This window comes from Notolepis coatsorum (assembly GCF_963971535.1).
Source record: "Notolepis coatsorum genome assembly, chromosome: 4".
In the NCBI taxonomy this organism is placed as follows: Eukaryota; Metazoa; Chordata; class Actinopteri; order Aulopiformes; family Paralepididae; genus Notolepis; species Notolepis coatsorum.
In genome coordinates this window covers 49,159,049-49,177,000 of record NC_140168.1, presented here as the reverse complement: position 1 = coordinate 49,177,000, position 17,952 = coordinate 49,159,049, and the positions used below count along the sequence as shown (strand labels likewise).

The 17,952-nt window shown below is 40.5% G+C and overlaps 1 protein-coding gene across 2 annotated transcripts in view; it reads left to right on the top strand.

Moving 5' to 3' along the window:
• LOC311227324 (uncharacterized protein) overlaps positions 1-16,890 on the top strand; it is a 32,273-nt gene extending 15,383 nt beyond the window's left edge. Inside the window, exons 1-2 of one of the 2 annotated variants that reach the window (XM_084312928.1) lie at positions 6,925-6,958; positions 14,637-16,890. In XM_084312928.1, the coding sequence (XP_084169054.1) occupies positions 14,661-15,902 (1,242 nt within the window). In that variant the 5' untranslated portion in view covers positions 6,925-6,958; positions 14,637-14,660 and the 3' untranslated portion in view covers positions 15,903-16,890. Of the gene's footprint in view, positions 1-6,924; positions 6,959-14,636 lie in introns of those variants that run through there. The other variant, XM_084312927.1, reaches the window with a different exon arrangement.
• Positions 16,891-17,952: the final 1,062 nt, after the last annotated feature.

The following is a 17,952-nucleotide window of genomic DNA, read 5'->3' as shown; positions in this document are numbered from 1 at the left end:
CGTGGCTAATCGTTCTGAGAGCTAACATCTCTGCCTGGCTGGTTGCTGGCTAACTAACGTGGCTAATCGTTCCGGGAGCTAACGTCGGTACCTGGCTTGTTGCTGGCTAACTAACGTGGCTAATCGTTCTGAGAGCTAACATCGGTACCTGGCTGGTTGCTGGCTAACTAACGTGGCTAATCGTTCTGAGAGCTAACGTCGGTACCTGGCTGGTTGCTGGCTAACTAACTGGCTATCGTTCTGTGATTTGTTTACTTGGTAATACGGGTTGCTAAGGAATTTAGGTTTGAGGTTGAAGAAAGTGCACTTTTAGGTTGAAAGAATGGCCCTAATGATTGTCAACGTGTTTCAATATAAGCGTTGTGTTACGTATGGTGATAACGAGTATATTGTTAGCTCAGCGCTAGATTTAAAGACGTCATCGCATGTGGGAAACACAATTTTACAGGTTGTTGAACTAATCAATTCGTTTACAAATTCCATAACTATTAGTCGACTAAGAATTCCTACAGCCCTAATTTGAACACTACCCATTCATATCCTGTCATCACGTTTCCCCACTGCGCTTAGCATAATGATCAAGGACAGGCCTGAACACAAACATGCATACATGCTCGCCCCTACACCCCCTAGCAGCTAGGCCCCAGAAATCCAACAGCAGCCCCACTTATTGGCGAGCCTGATCAGCCATGTATACTTATAGATAAACCCACCTTTTTAGACTTGAAGCACCTCATCAGAATCAGAAAGGTCTATTATTGCCAAGTAGTTTACACATACAAGGAATTTGATTTGGTAGTTTGGTGTGACATTAACGTACAGACAATTATGGTAGAATAAAATAAAAGATAGACTAAAATAAAATGGAATATAAACTAAATTCAAATAGAAGCACAGTAGAATATAATATAATTATAAAATAGGCCAGGGTTGTGCAATTGTGCCTGCAAGTATATACACTAATTAGATTATTTATATATATATTTATATAATATTGAAATAACAATACAGTCATAAGACATTGTCAACGTCACCAACTCGCTCAGTAATTAATTCACTTAACTTAGCAACTCTGCCCTTTGTGGTGGTCCACGGGCACAACACTTATTATTATATGTATTCAATAAAAGACACGATGAATGCCTTCTATGACACTGTGTGTTCTTTGGGAAAACTGATGTATTACCTATCTGATACAAACCTCTGATTGAAATTCATAGTATTCAGTCATCCATTGCAGACATGTTAGTAGGCAAGAACAAACGTGTGCTTATCATTCAATGGCAGTGAGCTGTAGCGTTGCACCATATTGGTAGGAATAACATTGTGAGAATACTATATATTCGCAATTCCATGCAAATGTCAACCTCACCATGAAAAAATTTAAATAACATGATCATAACCAAACCAATTTCAAATGTATCATCAAGGTCTATATATTGAAGTACAAAATAGATTTGATCGTAATATTTATGAGAATGCATGTTTTTTCACACTAGAGGAGGAGACACAATGATGTAAAAATAAATGTTTTGATTAACCTAATTGTATGACTTTCTGAATGGCCAGAATGGCAAAAAAATAAATCAACAGATATTTTTCTAACCTCACCTTTGGTCATGAAGGGCTGTTGTATCAATATGTGAATCAATTATGTACTTTGTGTCTTTCCATTGGCAGGTGAAGCATGCTGTTATAATGCCCCTTTATGGGACAGCGAATGTAACATCCATAACGTTTTCCAGGAAAAGTTGTCATAAAACATGCATCTGGAATGCAATGTCAACCAAACTTCCTAAGCAAAGCTAACTTTTATAAAGATGACATATTAGCAACAATTAGTCATTCTGGTCTTATTTTTTGTATTCTTTACAAGTGTTATGGATGTTACCGTTATGGCTGTTACATTGCAAGTGACGGATGTTACATTGCGAATGTGTGTTGTTAAGTCCGATTATGGCCCCTTTGTTTGAAGTATAATTTACACATTTTAGTTACACTTATTGAGATAAAGATGAGCCTGCAGCCCTGCAATAAGAAATGTTTTGACCTTTTGGATTTTGAGATAGGTGACAAAATACACAGCGTTATGGATGTTACGGAAATTGACAAGCTTTTCGGACTCACTGAACACATGATGAAAACTCTGTGAATATCTTTTTCAAAGAATAACATGTTTACTATCACTTTGTAGGGAAGGGTTTGAGGTACCCAAAAAGCACATTCAGGAAAACCTGGCATTTCCTCTCAAGGAATGAATCACAAAAAAGTGCTGTTATGGATGTTAAATTTTTGCGTTATGGATGTTACACGTCTGAAATAGACAAAAAAACGATCAAAAATGTGTGTTGTTAAGTCCGATTATGACCCCTTTGTTTGATTTAAATCAGAAGTATTTTATGACTCCTTGTTTGATTAAAATCCAACATATTCCCAGACACAACTTTTTCACACATTGTTGGTCTAGGCAGAGCAGTGTCCACGTTAGCCTACTGCTAATCGGCTGCTGTCGGCCATCTCCCCCTCGCGTCTTTGCCGAGTATCGTGACAAGAAACCCACCCCAAAAAACACAGAAACCTCAAATGAAACCAAAAAGTAAATGAGTATTATTCCAGTATTATTCCAGGGATGACATTTCAAGACAGGCCCCAGGAATGAAGGATGCAGTGACCATAAGAGAAGGAGTCAAGCAAGGGCGGCTACGTGGCGTAGTGCTAGTGGGCAAGGCGCTCGCCACGAATGACGGAGACGCTGGGCTTGCCTGTTCGAGCCCAGCGCTCCACATTGCTTTCAGTTTAGCTGGTCGTTCATACTAATACACATTGGCCGTATTAGGGGGTGGGAAACTGATGGGTGGGGATCGGGCGTTGTGGACAGCGACTCCTACAGGTCGGTTGGTGTGCCTGCGCAGTAGAATCGGGAAGTGTCGGGGGCAGCGTGAGCCTCCCACGCGTTACTCCTCGCCACTGAGAGATCGAGCTGCGCAGGTGAAAAGATGCGACTGCTGTTACCTCAAGTACCGGAGGGGACTTGTGCTATGTATGACTTAGTCCACATTGCAGCCGGCTTGTGGGAGGCAAGAAACAGCGTTCGTGACAGGGGAGGGTTTAATTGGAAGATACGAAATTGGGATGGGAGAAAATATAGAAAATGGGAGAAAAAGTGGATAAAAAAAAAAGAGAAGGAGTCAAGCAGAGGGTTCAGAAACGCCACATGTCCATGTCCCTTATGGAGGCTTACCGCTGCACTTCCAACCAAAGAGGACAAGTCCTGGGTCAGTTTTGATCAGATTCGTGAACACCTCAAACCTCACATGGATAACAGAGGGAGATACCATTTCTCTGAACCAGTCCAGGCAGAGTGAATTGGACTTGATTTTTTATAACTTTCTCTTTCATGGTGAGGTTGACATTTTCATGGAATTGCTCCAAAACTCATTTTCTGATTTAACCGATATTAATATTGCTGTTCTCTGTATAGAAAACACTTTTTTATGTTAATCAAATAAAGAGCTATTTTCCAAAAACTTTTTGTAATTTATTTTCAGAAGTGACTGATATTTTGAAACTATTTAAGACCAAAAGAAAAGAAAAGATTTTTTTTGTGATGTCACAGTATGATGTCATAATAGAACATTCTAGAATATTTGTGATGTCACAGTATCATGTCATAAGAACATTCTAGAACATTTGTGATGTCACAGTATGATGTCATAATCAAACATTCTAGAACATTTGTGATGTCACAGTATCATGTCATAATCGAACATTCTAGAACAGTTGTGTTCTATATATATTCAACAAGCATTTCCTGGCATTTTTTTCAGACTACAACATGAATCCAGACTGGTTTGACCCTCAAAATGGTCCACCGAAGTCAAACACATGTGGGTAAAGCCCTATTTTTGATAGTGTTTTTTGTCTATTTCAGACGTGTAACATCCATAACGCAAAAATGTAACATCCATAACGGCACTTTTTTGTGATTCATTCCTTGAGAGGAAATGCCAGGTTTTCCTGAATGTGCTTTTTGGGTACCTCAAACCATTCCCTACAAAGTGATAGTAAACATGTTATTCTTTGAAAAAGATATTCAGAGTTTTCATCATGTGTACTGTTCAGTGAGTCCGAAAAGCTTGTCCATATCCGTAACATCCATAACGCTGTGTATTTTGTCACCTATCTCAAAATCCAAAAGGTAAAATTATTTGTTACTGCAGGCTCATCTTTATCTCAATAAGTGTAACTAAAATGTGTAAATTATACTTCCAATTCAAATCGATGTCAACTTAATGTCAATGTTAAGTTAAGTTCAGCTGATAGAGTTGTGCTCTTCCTGATGGCTTGTCGTACAGAACTTGTAAGTCGCTTTGGATAAAAGCGTCAGCTAAATGACTAAATGTAAATGTAAATGTAAGTTTCCAATTTTCTCTCTGAATGTAACATCCATAACGCTGGAATTGCCAATATGCATCCTGTCAGATTGATGCAAATTACATGACAGCAGGGTCTTTCTGAGGAAATAAAATGAAACGTTATATCTCCCAAAGGGTAAACTTAGATATAATAATAATAATAAACTTTATTTGTATAGCACCTTCATACAGAAACTGCAGCTCAAAGTGCTTCACAACAGAAAAAAGACAGGCATAAAATGAGCACATAAAGTGCAGACATATAAAATCACAGTTTTTCACATTAGGATCTAACATCCCAACAGGCCACCTAGTTTATGGTTCATATTAAGTACCAAGCGCTGAATTCTGAGCTGGGGGTGGGTCAAAAATATATCAAGATATGAATTTCAAAGATACCCAGCGTACAATATGGGTTTAACACAGCTTTACGGTGGGGTCTGGAAGCTCGGAGTTGCTAATAAACAGTTTAAATCATTGTTACAAAATGAGTGGTACTTACGGACCGAACGTCCATTTCCGCCGTTGGTGTCACAGCGCATGCGCACCAGGCAGCCAAATAGCGGCAGAAGAAGACGCCATCTTGCCAACGTTCGCTCTGTGAGTACCACTCGTTTTGTAACAATGATTTAAACTGTTTATTAGCAACTCCGAGCTTCCAGACCCCACCGTAAAGCTGTGTTAAACCCATATTGTACGCTGGGTATCTTTGAAATTCATATCTGATATATTTTGACCCACCCCCAGCTCAGAATTCAGCGCTTGGTATTTAATATGAGCCTGGTGGCGGCATAGCTGAGAGTGACTGCGGATATGAAAAGCCCCTGGCTTGCAGATCGCAGTCACGTAAGGGGCTAGTTTTAAATAGACAATAATAAAAGGAGCAAGATAAAATAGACAGAGTAAAATAGTGCAGTGCAATAAAATTGTAGAATAGAATAGATTAAAAAGATTAGATTAAAAAATATATATATTTTACAGTGCAATAAAATAGTTCTGGATTACTGTTAAACAGTTCAAAGTCGTACAATGGTAAACTGTTCTGAATTACTGTTTCAACAGTTCAAAGCCAGTAAGAGTAACGCTGGAATTTTTGAGTTTTTCGAAGTTTACCCAACTAGAGCTTAAGGGGGGGAGGAGGGGAGGGGGAGAGTACGTGCCCGTCACGGTTCCAAGGTTTGGTCACCGATGTGGAAATAAATAAATATATAAATATAAATAAATATAATATAATATAACTCCTACTATATTTAATATAACTATAACGCCTCTACTTCCTCAGGCGCCTAAGGAAGTTCCAAGTCAGTTAGAAGATCCTTAAGAACTTCTACTCATGTACAATAGAGAGCATCCTGACTGGCAACATCACCTCCTGGTTTGGGAATAGCACTGCACAAGACCGAAGCAGACTACAAAGAGTGACACGTTCAGCCGAACGCACAATTGGAGGGGGGCTCCCCACCCTCCAGAACATTTACAACAAGCGGTGCAGGGGCAAGGCTAAGAGAATCATTAAAGACTCCAGTCACCCGAACAACTGCCTCTTTGAACTGCTGCGGTCAGGCAAGCGATACCGGAGTCTCAAGGCGAGCACAGAAAGACTCAGAAGAAGCTTCTATCCCCAGGCCATCAGGCTGCTAAACGAACAATGAACACTACACAACAACAACCATCAAACGCACATAGCACACACATCCACACGCACACACTCACTTTAAACAAACACACTGTAGCACCCACTCCACACACTTTATAGCACACACTCACTTTAAACAAACACACTGTAGCACCCACTCCCCACACTTTATATTTATTGATGAAGGATTGCACTACAACTCGTACACCTTACTGTAAATTGTACCTAAATTGTACCTCATCCCATTTCTGCTTTGCACTATATAGTATTGTACATTAGTACACTGCATAGTATTGTATATTATATGGTAACTCAGTTACGTCTATTCTGCATCGAACATTGTACATATGTCTATACTGAACACTGTGACCTCATTTTCTACTTCTAATTTACATGCTATACTATGTTATTTGATACTATCTTGTCTAGCACAGTCTCTGGAGCGTAACAGTAAGAAGCATTTTGTATGAAAGTATTCTGTACTTCTGTATGACAACTATTAAAGAAACTTGAAACTCATTGTAGCGCTGAATGTTTTTTTTAAATTATTATCCTAGACTGGGACCAACGATGAAAACGTTCCATTAATTTAGATTTGAGGTCGCATATACATACATATATTTGGACCCCGTTGTTCGGTGTCGTAAAATGTGACGTCCGTCCAGCTGCAGCTCCGGAGAATCCCCACACGGGGCGCTGTGGCAGCCACAGAGCGGGCGCTGATTGGCGGAAAGTACGGAAGTTTCTCTACCACAGAGCGCGAGCTGTTGACGGGACTACCGGAAGAAGTTTAAGCCGCCAGCACAACAAAAAGCTGGATTTCAGACTTTTCAGTCTACATACTGTGAAATAAACTATGCTATATAGAAAAAAATTAGCCACACATCTTACAGAAGACTTTTAAAAGGTACGATCTTACTCTGTTTAATGTAACATGTAATAATAATAATAACTTTATTTGTATAGCACTTTTTATACAGAGGTTGCAGTTCAAAGTGCTTCACAACAGTAAAATACAGGCATGGGTGAGCATAGCAGGGTATGGTAAATCAGTGTTTCACATTAGGATCTAGCATCCTAATAGGCTCTCTATTCAGTAATACAAATAATAAAGTAGTTTAAAATGATTAAGTTTAAAAATAGTCTAAAAATTATAAAATAGAACGGACATACAACAACAGTAAAAAATGTAAATAGCAAGGTTACAGTAAAAAGTGTGAAAAATTGTTTAAAATGATTCAGTTTAAAAATAGTCATATAACCGACACATGAATTTGATAGGCAGTGTAGAATAAGATAAAATTAGCATAGAAAAGTAGGCAGGGTAAGAATAGTGCAGGTAAGTCATTGAAATGCCTGAGCAAAGAGATAGGTTTTAAGCTGTCTTTTGAAGATGTCTAGCGAGTTGGCTTCCCTGATGTTTTGGGGTAGTTTGTTCCACAGTTTTGGGGCATAGTTGATAAAGGCTGCATTACCGATCCTCTTTTGACTGTTTCTGGGAGCCTCTAGTAGTCCAGCAGCTGATGATCGCAGTGTTCTTGCTGGCGTGTAATTTATTAGAGTGTTGGTGATGTAGCTAGGTCCCTGTCCATTTAGAGCTTTGTATGTAAGGAGAAGGACCTTAAAGTCAATTCTAAATGTTACAGGAAGCCAGTGTAAAGCAGCTAAGACTGGACTAATGTGCTCTCTCCTTTTGGTTCTAGTTAGCAGTCGGGCTGCGGAGTTTTGGATTAGCTGAAGCCTCTCTGTGGTTTTCTTAGGGAGACCTGTGAAAAGTGCATTACAGTAGTCTAACCGGCTAGATATGAATGCATGAATTAGCTTCTCAGCATCGTTCTGATTAATAAATGGTCATACTTTTGCTATATTTCTGAGATGGAAGAACGATGTTTTCGTTACTTTGCTAATATGAGAATTGAAGTTCAGTTCTGAATCTATGATAACCCCGAGACTAGTGACCTCAGATTTGATCCAAGGGGTTAGTCCTCCTAGGTTCTTTATTAACGTTTCTTTTTTAGTTTTGGGGCCGATAATTAGAATTTCAGTTTTGTTCTCATTTAGTTTCAGGAAGTTCTTACTCATCCATTTATTTATTGCCAGTAAGCAGTCTGTAATGGAGCTAATCGCTGTATCATTTGGTTCAGCAGATATGTACAGTTGTGTATCATCCGCATAGCTATGGAAATCTACATTTTGTTCTCTGATGATATCACCCAGCGGTAACATGTAAAGGGAGAAGAGTAAAGGACCTAAGCAACTCCCTTGTGCAACTCCATAGTTGTTGTGGTATATATCAGACATGTGCTCTCCTAGTCTAACATAGAATGTCCTCCCTCTGATGTATGTTTTGAACCAGCTTAGCACATGTTCTGAGAAACCGACAAGGTTTTCAAGACGGTCGATTAGAATATCGTGATCGATTGTATCAAATGCTGCACTGAGATCTAGCAGGATAAGGATGGAGATCTTATTCTCGTCAGAGTTTAGCCTGAGGTCACTAATTATTTTGGTGAGGGCAGTTTCAGTGCTATGATATTTTCTGAATCCCGACTGAAATTCTTCTAAGATGTTGTTTTCTTCAAGAAAGGAATTTATTTGAACTGAAACTATCTTTTCAAGTACTTTGCTAATGAATGGTAGGTTGGATATTGGACGATAATTTGCTATTTCATTACTATCCAAGTTATTTTTTTTTAGTAATGGCTTTACAACTGCTGTTTTAAAGGCATCTGGGAAAATACCAGTTCTAAGGGAAGTGTTTATGATATCTAGCACAGGGCTTGAAACACTATTAAACACCCGTTTGAAGAAAGCTGTAGGTATAGGGTCAATGTCTGAGGTGGAGGAGTTACATTCTGAGACAGTTTTGCAGAGTACATCTAATGTGATGCATGTGAAACTTCTCATGGTTACATTGCACGGTTTGCTGCAATCAGCTTTATTTCCATCATGAGTAATGCTGGCCCTGATCAAGGTTATTTTGTTGTTAAAGAATAGTGCAAGTTCTTCACACTTAACCGTTGATGACTGAGGAGGTGTAGGGGCAGTGTTGAGTAGTAGATTAATAGTGGAAAAAAGGATTCTGGAGTTTCCAGCATTTTCTGTAATGATTTTAGAGAAGTAATCTTTCCTTGCTAAGCGGATGGTTTTATTATAAGCAGTTAAAGCATCTTTGTATATATCACAGCATATGGTGGTTTTTGTTTTTCTCCATTTTCGCTCTGCTGCACGACATTTCCTTTTTTCTTTGTTGACAGCATTATAGTTCAGCCAGGGCGAGGCTCTGGTTTTTTTTCATTTTTAGTGGGGCGACAGAATCTAATACAGATGACAGTGCATCATTGAGATTTTCTACCATTTCATTTAGAGAGCTGTCATGATTGTGTGGTTCATGTAATCTGATAAGATTAATGAACTTTGATTCAGCCTTGTCGTTTAGGAGCCTCTTTTTAACTATGATTTCTTTTTTTGTTTTAGTAAGCCTTAAGGGTTATTTGAGTATCAAAAAATATACAGTGATGGTCGGAGACAGGTAATTCAGTTATTGAGACATTTGTTATGCTTAGCCCAGTTGTTGTTATAACTAAGTCTAATGTATTTCCAAGCTTGTGAGTTGCATTTGTTATATGTTGTGTTAGGTCAAAGCTATCCAGTAGATTTTCTAGTTCTATAGTTTTGGAGTCTGTTTTCTTATTCAAATGGATGTTCTATTTAGGATCACCTTATCATATCCGGTAACGCATAATGAGATCAGTTCAGAGAGCTCCTGTATAAATATTGGTGAGTGTCTGGGCGGTCGGTATATTGTGACAATAATGGTTGATTCTGTTTTGAGCTCAATGGCAAGATATTCCATCGACATGAACTCGCCTAGTTCCGTGATTCTAAACAAGAGTTTTGAGGAGAAAATTGCTGCAACTCCGCCACCCCTTCGATTTTTTCTGGGTATTTGATAAAAATTATAGTCTGGTGGAGAAGCCTCTATCATTGATGTAGCTGTGTCATTATTTAGCCATGTCTCTACTAGGCAAATGCAATCTAAGTTATTTTCTTTAATCAGATCATTTACTAAAAATGTTTTATTATTCAGTGATCTGACATTTAGGAGGGCTAATTTTATTAGTTGGACTTCTTTAGAGGAGGTCTGCTTTGGCTTGACCTTGATGGCTTTGAGGTTAATAGCAGGTGAACGCATTGATGGTGTATATCTGTTATAGCTTTTACCATGCCATTGGCTGGTTAAGATTACGGGTATGTTTTGAAAGATGGCATGGTGTTTGTACTATTCATTTAATACCCTTTTTGGTGCTAGCAGACTGTCCATCTCCTCTAGTGCATGATGAGCTGATTTGATTAGCTCTCTCGGGGACATTTGATCAAGCGGGTTGCTGGTGGCCATGATGGCCTTGTCTGGGGACAGGATGCCTTGTGCTCGTGCTTGTATCATGAGTTTGATGCCCTTGGAAGTCACTAAGGCATGACGTAGGTTTGCTGCTAGAAGCCTCGAACCAAGGCGGTTTGGGAAGAATCCATTCCTCTGAAAGCGTTCAGGATTATTCCAGAACACATTAAAATTGTCAATGAAATTCAGTCCGTGTGTAAGACAGGCAGATTCTAACCATGAATTAAAATTTAGGAGTCTACTAAAGGCTTCTTGTCCTCTGCGATAGCATGCAATTGGTCCACTGATGGATACATCCTGATATTTTTCTAGTGTGTTCATTAAACAAGTGAAATCTTCTTTCAATGTCTCTGTGCCCGTTTTCCTTCGCAGGATGTCAAACGATCCAGAGTGAATGACAATTTTTGTTTTGTCTGGCCCGATGAGTGTTGGAAGTATTTTGGTCAGCTCCTTCACAGATGTGTTTTCTAGACATCGATTTTCTGTGTTTGCCATTTCCACGTACCTTGTTGTGGAATCTCCAATCAATATGCAGTCTGTTTTCTGTGTGAAGTTAGTATTTTTCTTTCCAACAGTTCTGGGGCTGTTTGTTTTTGGATTAGGCCGAGTCTGCCGGTTCTCACCACAGTCTTGTGGCCTTGGTGAAATAGCCTCGCTAGCTGTACCACTAGCCTTCTCAGTAGCCGTCATGTTAATGTTAGTCTCGTACCTTCGACGTCGGCTACTGCGACGCTCTCGTGGCTCTGTTTTCCTCGTCGTCTCATTGTTAGCGTGTGCTCTGATGTGCCGGCTGCTAGCTTCGCCAGCATTGTACCATTCCATGTCCGTCGATTATGGCGCAGACTATTACCCAAAGCTGTAAAGTAATGTGAATCCCTACCCACATTCAAAACTGCTCTTAACACATTGATTGTCAGCCGTGTTTTCCTTTTTACCCCCTTGAATGCCACCATCCACTCCAATGTTAACTTAATATCGCCTAATCTATGTTTTAAATTATGGCTATGTGTTTAATCTGCCCGTCGCTTATCAAAGACTCATTTTCCAGTCAACATTGTCAAGGCAGATTGTTTTTTTTATCGCTTCATTTCAGTTTGATAGCATTTTGAAAATCACTCGTTTTCGCGGAAAAAACAACCCATTCTATGATAATCGTCTTTTACTGGAATATTCCAGAACGTTGTCATTTGTCTGCCTATTTATGAATCGTTTTCAAATAAACGCTAGATGATCGATAGTATATGTGTGCGCACGCACGCTCGTGCCGCGCGCTGATAATCGCTGCTCTTATTTCCTGATGGCTTTTACAGTCTTAACAGCTATATCACATATAGGGGAAACGCTTATATATCCGTGAAAACGAGTCTGATTATCCTAAGACTGATAACATAGATTCCTTACCTAAGGTCAGATGGTATCCAAATTGTTTATTCCAATTTCCGATCGCCATTCGAAAAAATCGCTCATTTGATTGATCCATCGTGTATACAGTAGAACACATTCGCCGCGGCACCAAGGCTCCAGAATGAACTCTGGTATTCCCCGGTTACATCAGTGAGAAGTAAAATATGGAGTCAGAAATCCTTTCTGGGTGATTTACCATCTGGGAGACGATAGGGGGCGCTTTTTTCACATCTGAGTGCCGGCGGTGCCTGGATCTCCAACGGTAGGCTCGCTTGATGCAATATAATTTCAGATCGCTAATAATAAAAAAAAAAAAACAAAAAAAAAAAAACTATTCTCGTAAATGCCCAAACCCCCCACCACCTCCTAATAGACAGTCTCCTCCCCACCGCATGTATATATTCTCTCCCCGCCGTATGTATATTTCTCTCCCATCCACCCACCCCCTCCAAATGTACAGTCTCCACCCCACCGTATGTATATTTCTCTCCCACCCACCCACCCCCTCCGAATGTACAGTCCCCTCCCCATCATACGTATACTCTGACAGGATATATGGCTAACAGTACTGTATATTGGAATACCGTTTATGTCACAAATGTATCTACTATATACCTGTATGTCCCTATGCCATAAATGTCATGTATGTTGTGTATGTCATAAATGTCAATATGAAATGAAAATGGGGGACCCTGATGTAAACAAGACAAACGTCTTTCTCTGGTCTGCATCCCCTTAACAATTGTGTGTATTGAGCCGTACTAATTTGTACCCATTCTGCAATCTGTTAAATAAAGTTTTCATTCATTCATTCACACCTGGGAAATTATGTTTCCATGGCTGGAAAAAGCATTGCCTATAACTAAATTGAGTTCTTGACTGTGTCTGACTGTAACTATACTTATTGTTGCATAGGCTTGCTAGCTACACCTCCCGCCATGCAGTAGTCTTTTAAAATAAATAGACATGGCCTATGCAACGTTCCGTTAGGCGTCACGAGACCTCCGCCATCTTGGTATTGGGGGAAACAAGCGGATTTCTACAATCAAATGAATGCGTTGAGCTCCGTTTTTATTACATATTTTATCACATTCTTGTTAATTTCATAACCTTTTTATATAATTTGTTTTGAAAAATTTTAGGTCAACATGGCATTTAACTATTTCGCAAGCCTTTCTGGTGATTCTAAGTGCATGTTTCCCCCCCAAGCCATAGACATGCACTTAGACAGAAAGTTAAAAAGACAGGAAAGTTGCGGGCGGCTACGTGGTGCAGTGGGCAAGGCGCTCACCACGAATACTGGAGACGCTGGGTTCGCCTGTTTGAGCCCAGCGCTCCACATTGCTTTCAGTTTAGCTGGTCGTCCGTACTAATACACATTGGCAGTATTAGGGGGTGGGAAACTGATGGGTGGGGATCGGGCGTTGTGGACAGCGACTCCTACAGGTCGGTTGGTGCGCCTGCGCAGTAGAATCAGGAAGCGATGGGGGCGGTGCCCCTCCAAAGTGCAGACCCCTGACGCTGAAAGATCGCGCCGTGCAGGTGAAAAGATGCGACTGCTGTTACCTCGAGTATCGGAGGGGACTCGTGCTATGTATGACTTAGTCCACATTGCAGCCGGCTTGTGGGAGGCAAGAAACAGCGTTCGAGACAGGGGAGGGTTGAATTGGATGATACGAAATTGGGATGGGAGAAAAATGGGAGAAAAAGTGGATAAAAACAGGAAAGTTGACTTAGAGAATAAAGTTGTAAATTGATCATGTAACCAAGTCGTATAAACGAGGTTATAGTGTTCTGGTGTGCTAGTTACGGTAAAGTCTTTGATTGATTGAAAACTTAACAGATTGCAGAATGGGTACAGTACAGCTCAATACATACAATTGTTAAGGGGATGCAGACCAGAGAAAGACTTTCGTCTTGTTTACATCAGGGTCCCCCATTTTCAATTCATCAGTCAGGACCAATCATATCAAAGGCAGCCGAATTAGCCAGATCATTCAACAATTCTTGATGCAGGTGGTTTGATCAACTTTTAAGTATCCCAGTATGTCACAACGTCATATTTCTGATGATGTCTGAGTCTCATTTAGCTCATTCACAGCTGTGTATATACCGCTACAATTGCTTGCTTCATATTATAGCCAGGCAAATAAAAATAAACTGAAATTAACTTTAGACCTCCCAACAGTGATGTAATTTTATTTTACTTACTCAGAAATATTTTATATTACCGTAACATGAAATCAGGTATGGTGCGTTCAGCCAGTCCTCAACTCACCCATTCTGCAATCTGTTAATAAAGTTTTCAATCAATCAATCAGACATCATCAGAAATATGATATTGACATACCAGGATGCCTGAAGGTTGAGGAAACCTCCTGTAACATGAAATAAATGTTGTCCTCTGTCTAAATCTGCTTCTTTGGGTGAGATTGGTCCTGACTTTCTGACCTAACTAGCGCACCCAAACGATATTATCTTGTATATACAACTTGGTCACATGATACATTTACAAGTTGATGAAGACCGACTAAATGCACTGGTCTATCAAAGTCTGCCAATCAACCACTAGGGCAGCAAAATGACTGTCTTTAGTTTTATTTTATTTTTTGTCTCTTTTAAAGCTGAACGTAGACTGCACAGAGCCAAAACAACAAAATGTGTCACTGTCCCAAAGACTGCATATTCTACCTGACAGTACTTTTGCAATCAAGATTGAATTGATTACTGTAGTAATTTAGAGTTTTTCACTCACCTTTTCAACATATCTGATTAACAGGTGCTGCACCATCAAGGCAAAAGTATGGAAGAAGATATTGTGGCGACAGAGGAGATACAGGGAGATGCTGGAGGTAGTGAGGGGGAGTCTGGGGCAGACGGCTCCAACAACAGCCTCACGCCTACTAAAAGAGCAAGGAGTATACTCGAAGGTTCTAGGGAATTACAAGTGTGGGTGACACATGTTAACTTAACTGACCTGGGATCAAATTTGGTGCAGAAGGTCATTAGTGAAGATGAATCTGGGGCTGACGACGCTCCTCCTAAGAGGAAGATAGGCAGGCCGAAAGGACCTAGCAAGCATGTTGGATCTGGGGCTGACGACGCTTTTCCTAAGAGGAAGATAGGCAGGCCGAAAGGTTCTAAAACGAAAAGAATACCTAGCAAGCATGTTGCCAGTCAACACTTATCAAACGGTGGTCCCAGTCCTCTGACGAAGGGAAGGCTTCGGCCAAAAGGATCCACCCCCATGAAAGGCAAGGCGGAAAGTGATGACGATGATGACGAGGATTCTTGTAGTTCTAGTCCACCCAAGAAGATGGATCGGCCAAAAGGATCCACCCCCATGAAACGCAAGGCGGAAAGTGATGACGAGGATTATTGTATTTCGGAAAGTGATGACGATGATGACGATGATGACGATGATGACGAGGATTCTTGTAGTTCTAGTCCACCCAAGAAGATGGATCGGCCAAAAAGATCCACCGCCATGAAACGCAAGGCGGAAAGTGATGACTATGATGACGAGGATTCTTGTAGTTCTAGTCGGCCAAAAGGATCCACCCCCATGAAAGGCAAGGCGGAAAGTGATGACGATGATGACGAGGATTATTGTATTTCGGAAAGTGATGCCGAGGATTCTTGTAGTTCTAGTCCACCCAAGAAGATGGGTCGGCCAAAAGGATCCATGGGGAAACGCAAGAGGGAAATGGTAGGTCAGGGAGATCAAGATAAGGGACAGGGGGGTGGGGAAGGGCATTCGGCGGAGAGGGTGGAGCAGGAGGTTAAAAAGAGGGTGTGGGAGGAGAAATTTAATATTGTGGCCTTTGTGGCAGGAGTGGTTAACGCGACAGCTTTGGTTACGAGTAGAACGGAAAGGATCAAGTTGGTAGTTAAAGAGGCAATTCTGCACTTGGGTATGGAGGGTCTGAAGTGGGAGGAAGTGAATGGTGAGTTAATTAAGCGGATTGTAGGGGACCAAGAAGGCCAGAGTCAGATCTCAGGGGGCAGTGAGTGCATCACTGAGGGGGGCCTGGCCGAGAAGTAGCAGCGGTAGCTGCACTTCAGGATGGTGAAGGGAAAGGGGGCAGAAACCATACTATGGCAACCATACTAGCGTAGTATAAGAACTGAGGAGGGCGGGAAAGTCAAAAGAAGAAAGAAGAAGAAGAAGAGCTCATCAAGAGAACTGTGGAGGGCAGTAATACGCCACGATGCGTCTACACTGCCGGAAATCTAAAGAAGAAGAAGAAGATGACGATGATGACGAGGATTATTGTATTTTTGGTCCACCCAAGAAGAGGGGTCGGCCAAAGGGCTCTGTCAACAAGAAGCCCAGTTTGGTAAAAGGGAGAGGCAGGCCAAGGAAGTACCCTTTATCGTCAGGTGAAGAGGTCAATAAGCCAAAAGTGTGTAAGCCATGGGGAAGGCCACACAAATACCCACATGTTGATCCTGCAGAGGGAAATGCCCCTACTCCGCACAGAGGCAGAGGACGCCCGCGCAAGGCAGAGTAAAAAAAAAAGGGGCTCACCTTCGAAAGAGTTTGTCATCCACTACTCCATCCTCACCTTCCATCAATTATGGTTCCCCGAGGAAGAGAGGCCGTCCCCCAGGTACTGTCAAAGCCAGAGCTTTGTCAACAAAAGGCTCTGTCAACAAAAATAAGGTGGTAAATGACAAAGAAGATGCTGAAGAAACCATCATTGGAAGCTTTCCCCCTCTTGATGAGAATGAGATTGAAGCAACTATGGATTAATGTTAGCTATTATCAACCGATTGCTTCCATAATGTGTGGCAGGTGTGACTTCTATTTCTACTTCTATTTTTACATGCTATACTATTTTATTTCATACTTATCTTGTCTAGCACAGTCTCTGGAGCGTAACAGTAAGAAGCATTTTGTATAAAAGTATTCTGTACTTCTGTATGACAACTATTAAAGAAACTTGAAACTTGAGGTGTCTGTGATTTAACTAAATTGTTGCAGTGTATAGAGGGTGTGCAGATGATGTTTACAGACTGTGATGTTTGTTACCTCCCCATACTGGAACACATGTGGTGGCAAACAAGCCATTACATTGTGTGTATTATGATCATTTAGATTAATTTGGTTTCCTAATCGGAGACTATAACTACACTCAAATGTTCGAATGCCTGATTTTACAACAATCAACATTCCAGGGACATAAGTGCATCTCATTGGAATAACGTTACTTCAGGAAGACAAGATCCTCATGGCCACAAGGTAAATACTATAACAAACGTACATAGTATCTGTAAGAGTTCCACCCGTGACTAGCAACAGCTTAAATAACTAGCTAAGTGTTAGAAATAGTGCTCCTAGTGTGGCTAACAGAGGAATGTGAAGGTACAACGCACCAGGAGAATGATGAAGATACTCAAGAAATTGTCAACTATCCTGGCTGCAGCCCTCTTGATGAGAATGAGATATGCGCTGAAGCAGATTAATGTTGGCAATCTGGTCATTGATTGCTCTCGTAAAGTGGCAGGGTGACTGATTTTGCAGTATATAAAGAACTTGCATAGCACAGATGAGAAACGACGCATCTAGTTGCTATTAAAACAACAAACTACAGTCTAGTGAAATGGGCAGACATGTTTAACGTCAGTGATAGGCTCGAGCTTCTGCAGCTCCTGTTTTCCAAACAAACCTGTTTATTTTCTTTCAACATGCTTTTGATGTTTTAATGCCTTCAATGAAATTGTGTTTTATGTATTTTTTTATGCTTCATATTCTCTAATGTAAACAGTTTTTTTTATATATATATTAGAGATACTAAGCAAGCATGTATAGGTTCATGCAGATTTTCCACATTTTTATTTAGTTATTTTTAAATGTGTTTTTTTGGGGGGGGGGGGCTTGGAGGGGGAATAGGATAATATTGCAATCTGTTTGATGTCTGTATAATGTGCTGTCATGGGTTTTAATTATCTCTCCTCAAGCCATTTCACAGTCTGAAGATGTCTTCATAATTTGTTTTTGCCTTAATTGCCAAAGCTTTGAATGTACAGTCAGTTACCATTTCTTAGATGTGTCTGTCGGACTCTCGCCTATTTGTCATCTGCATTCCTTG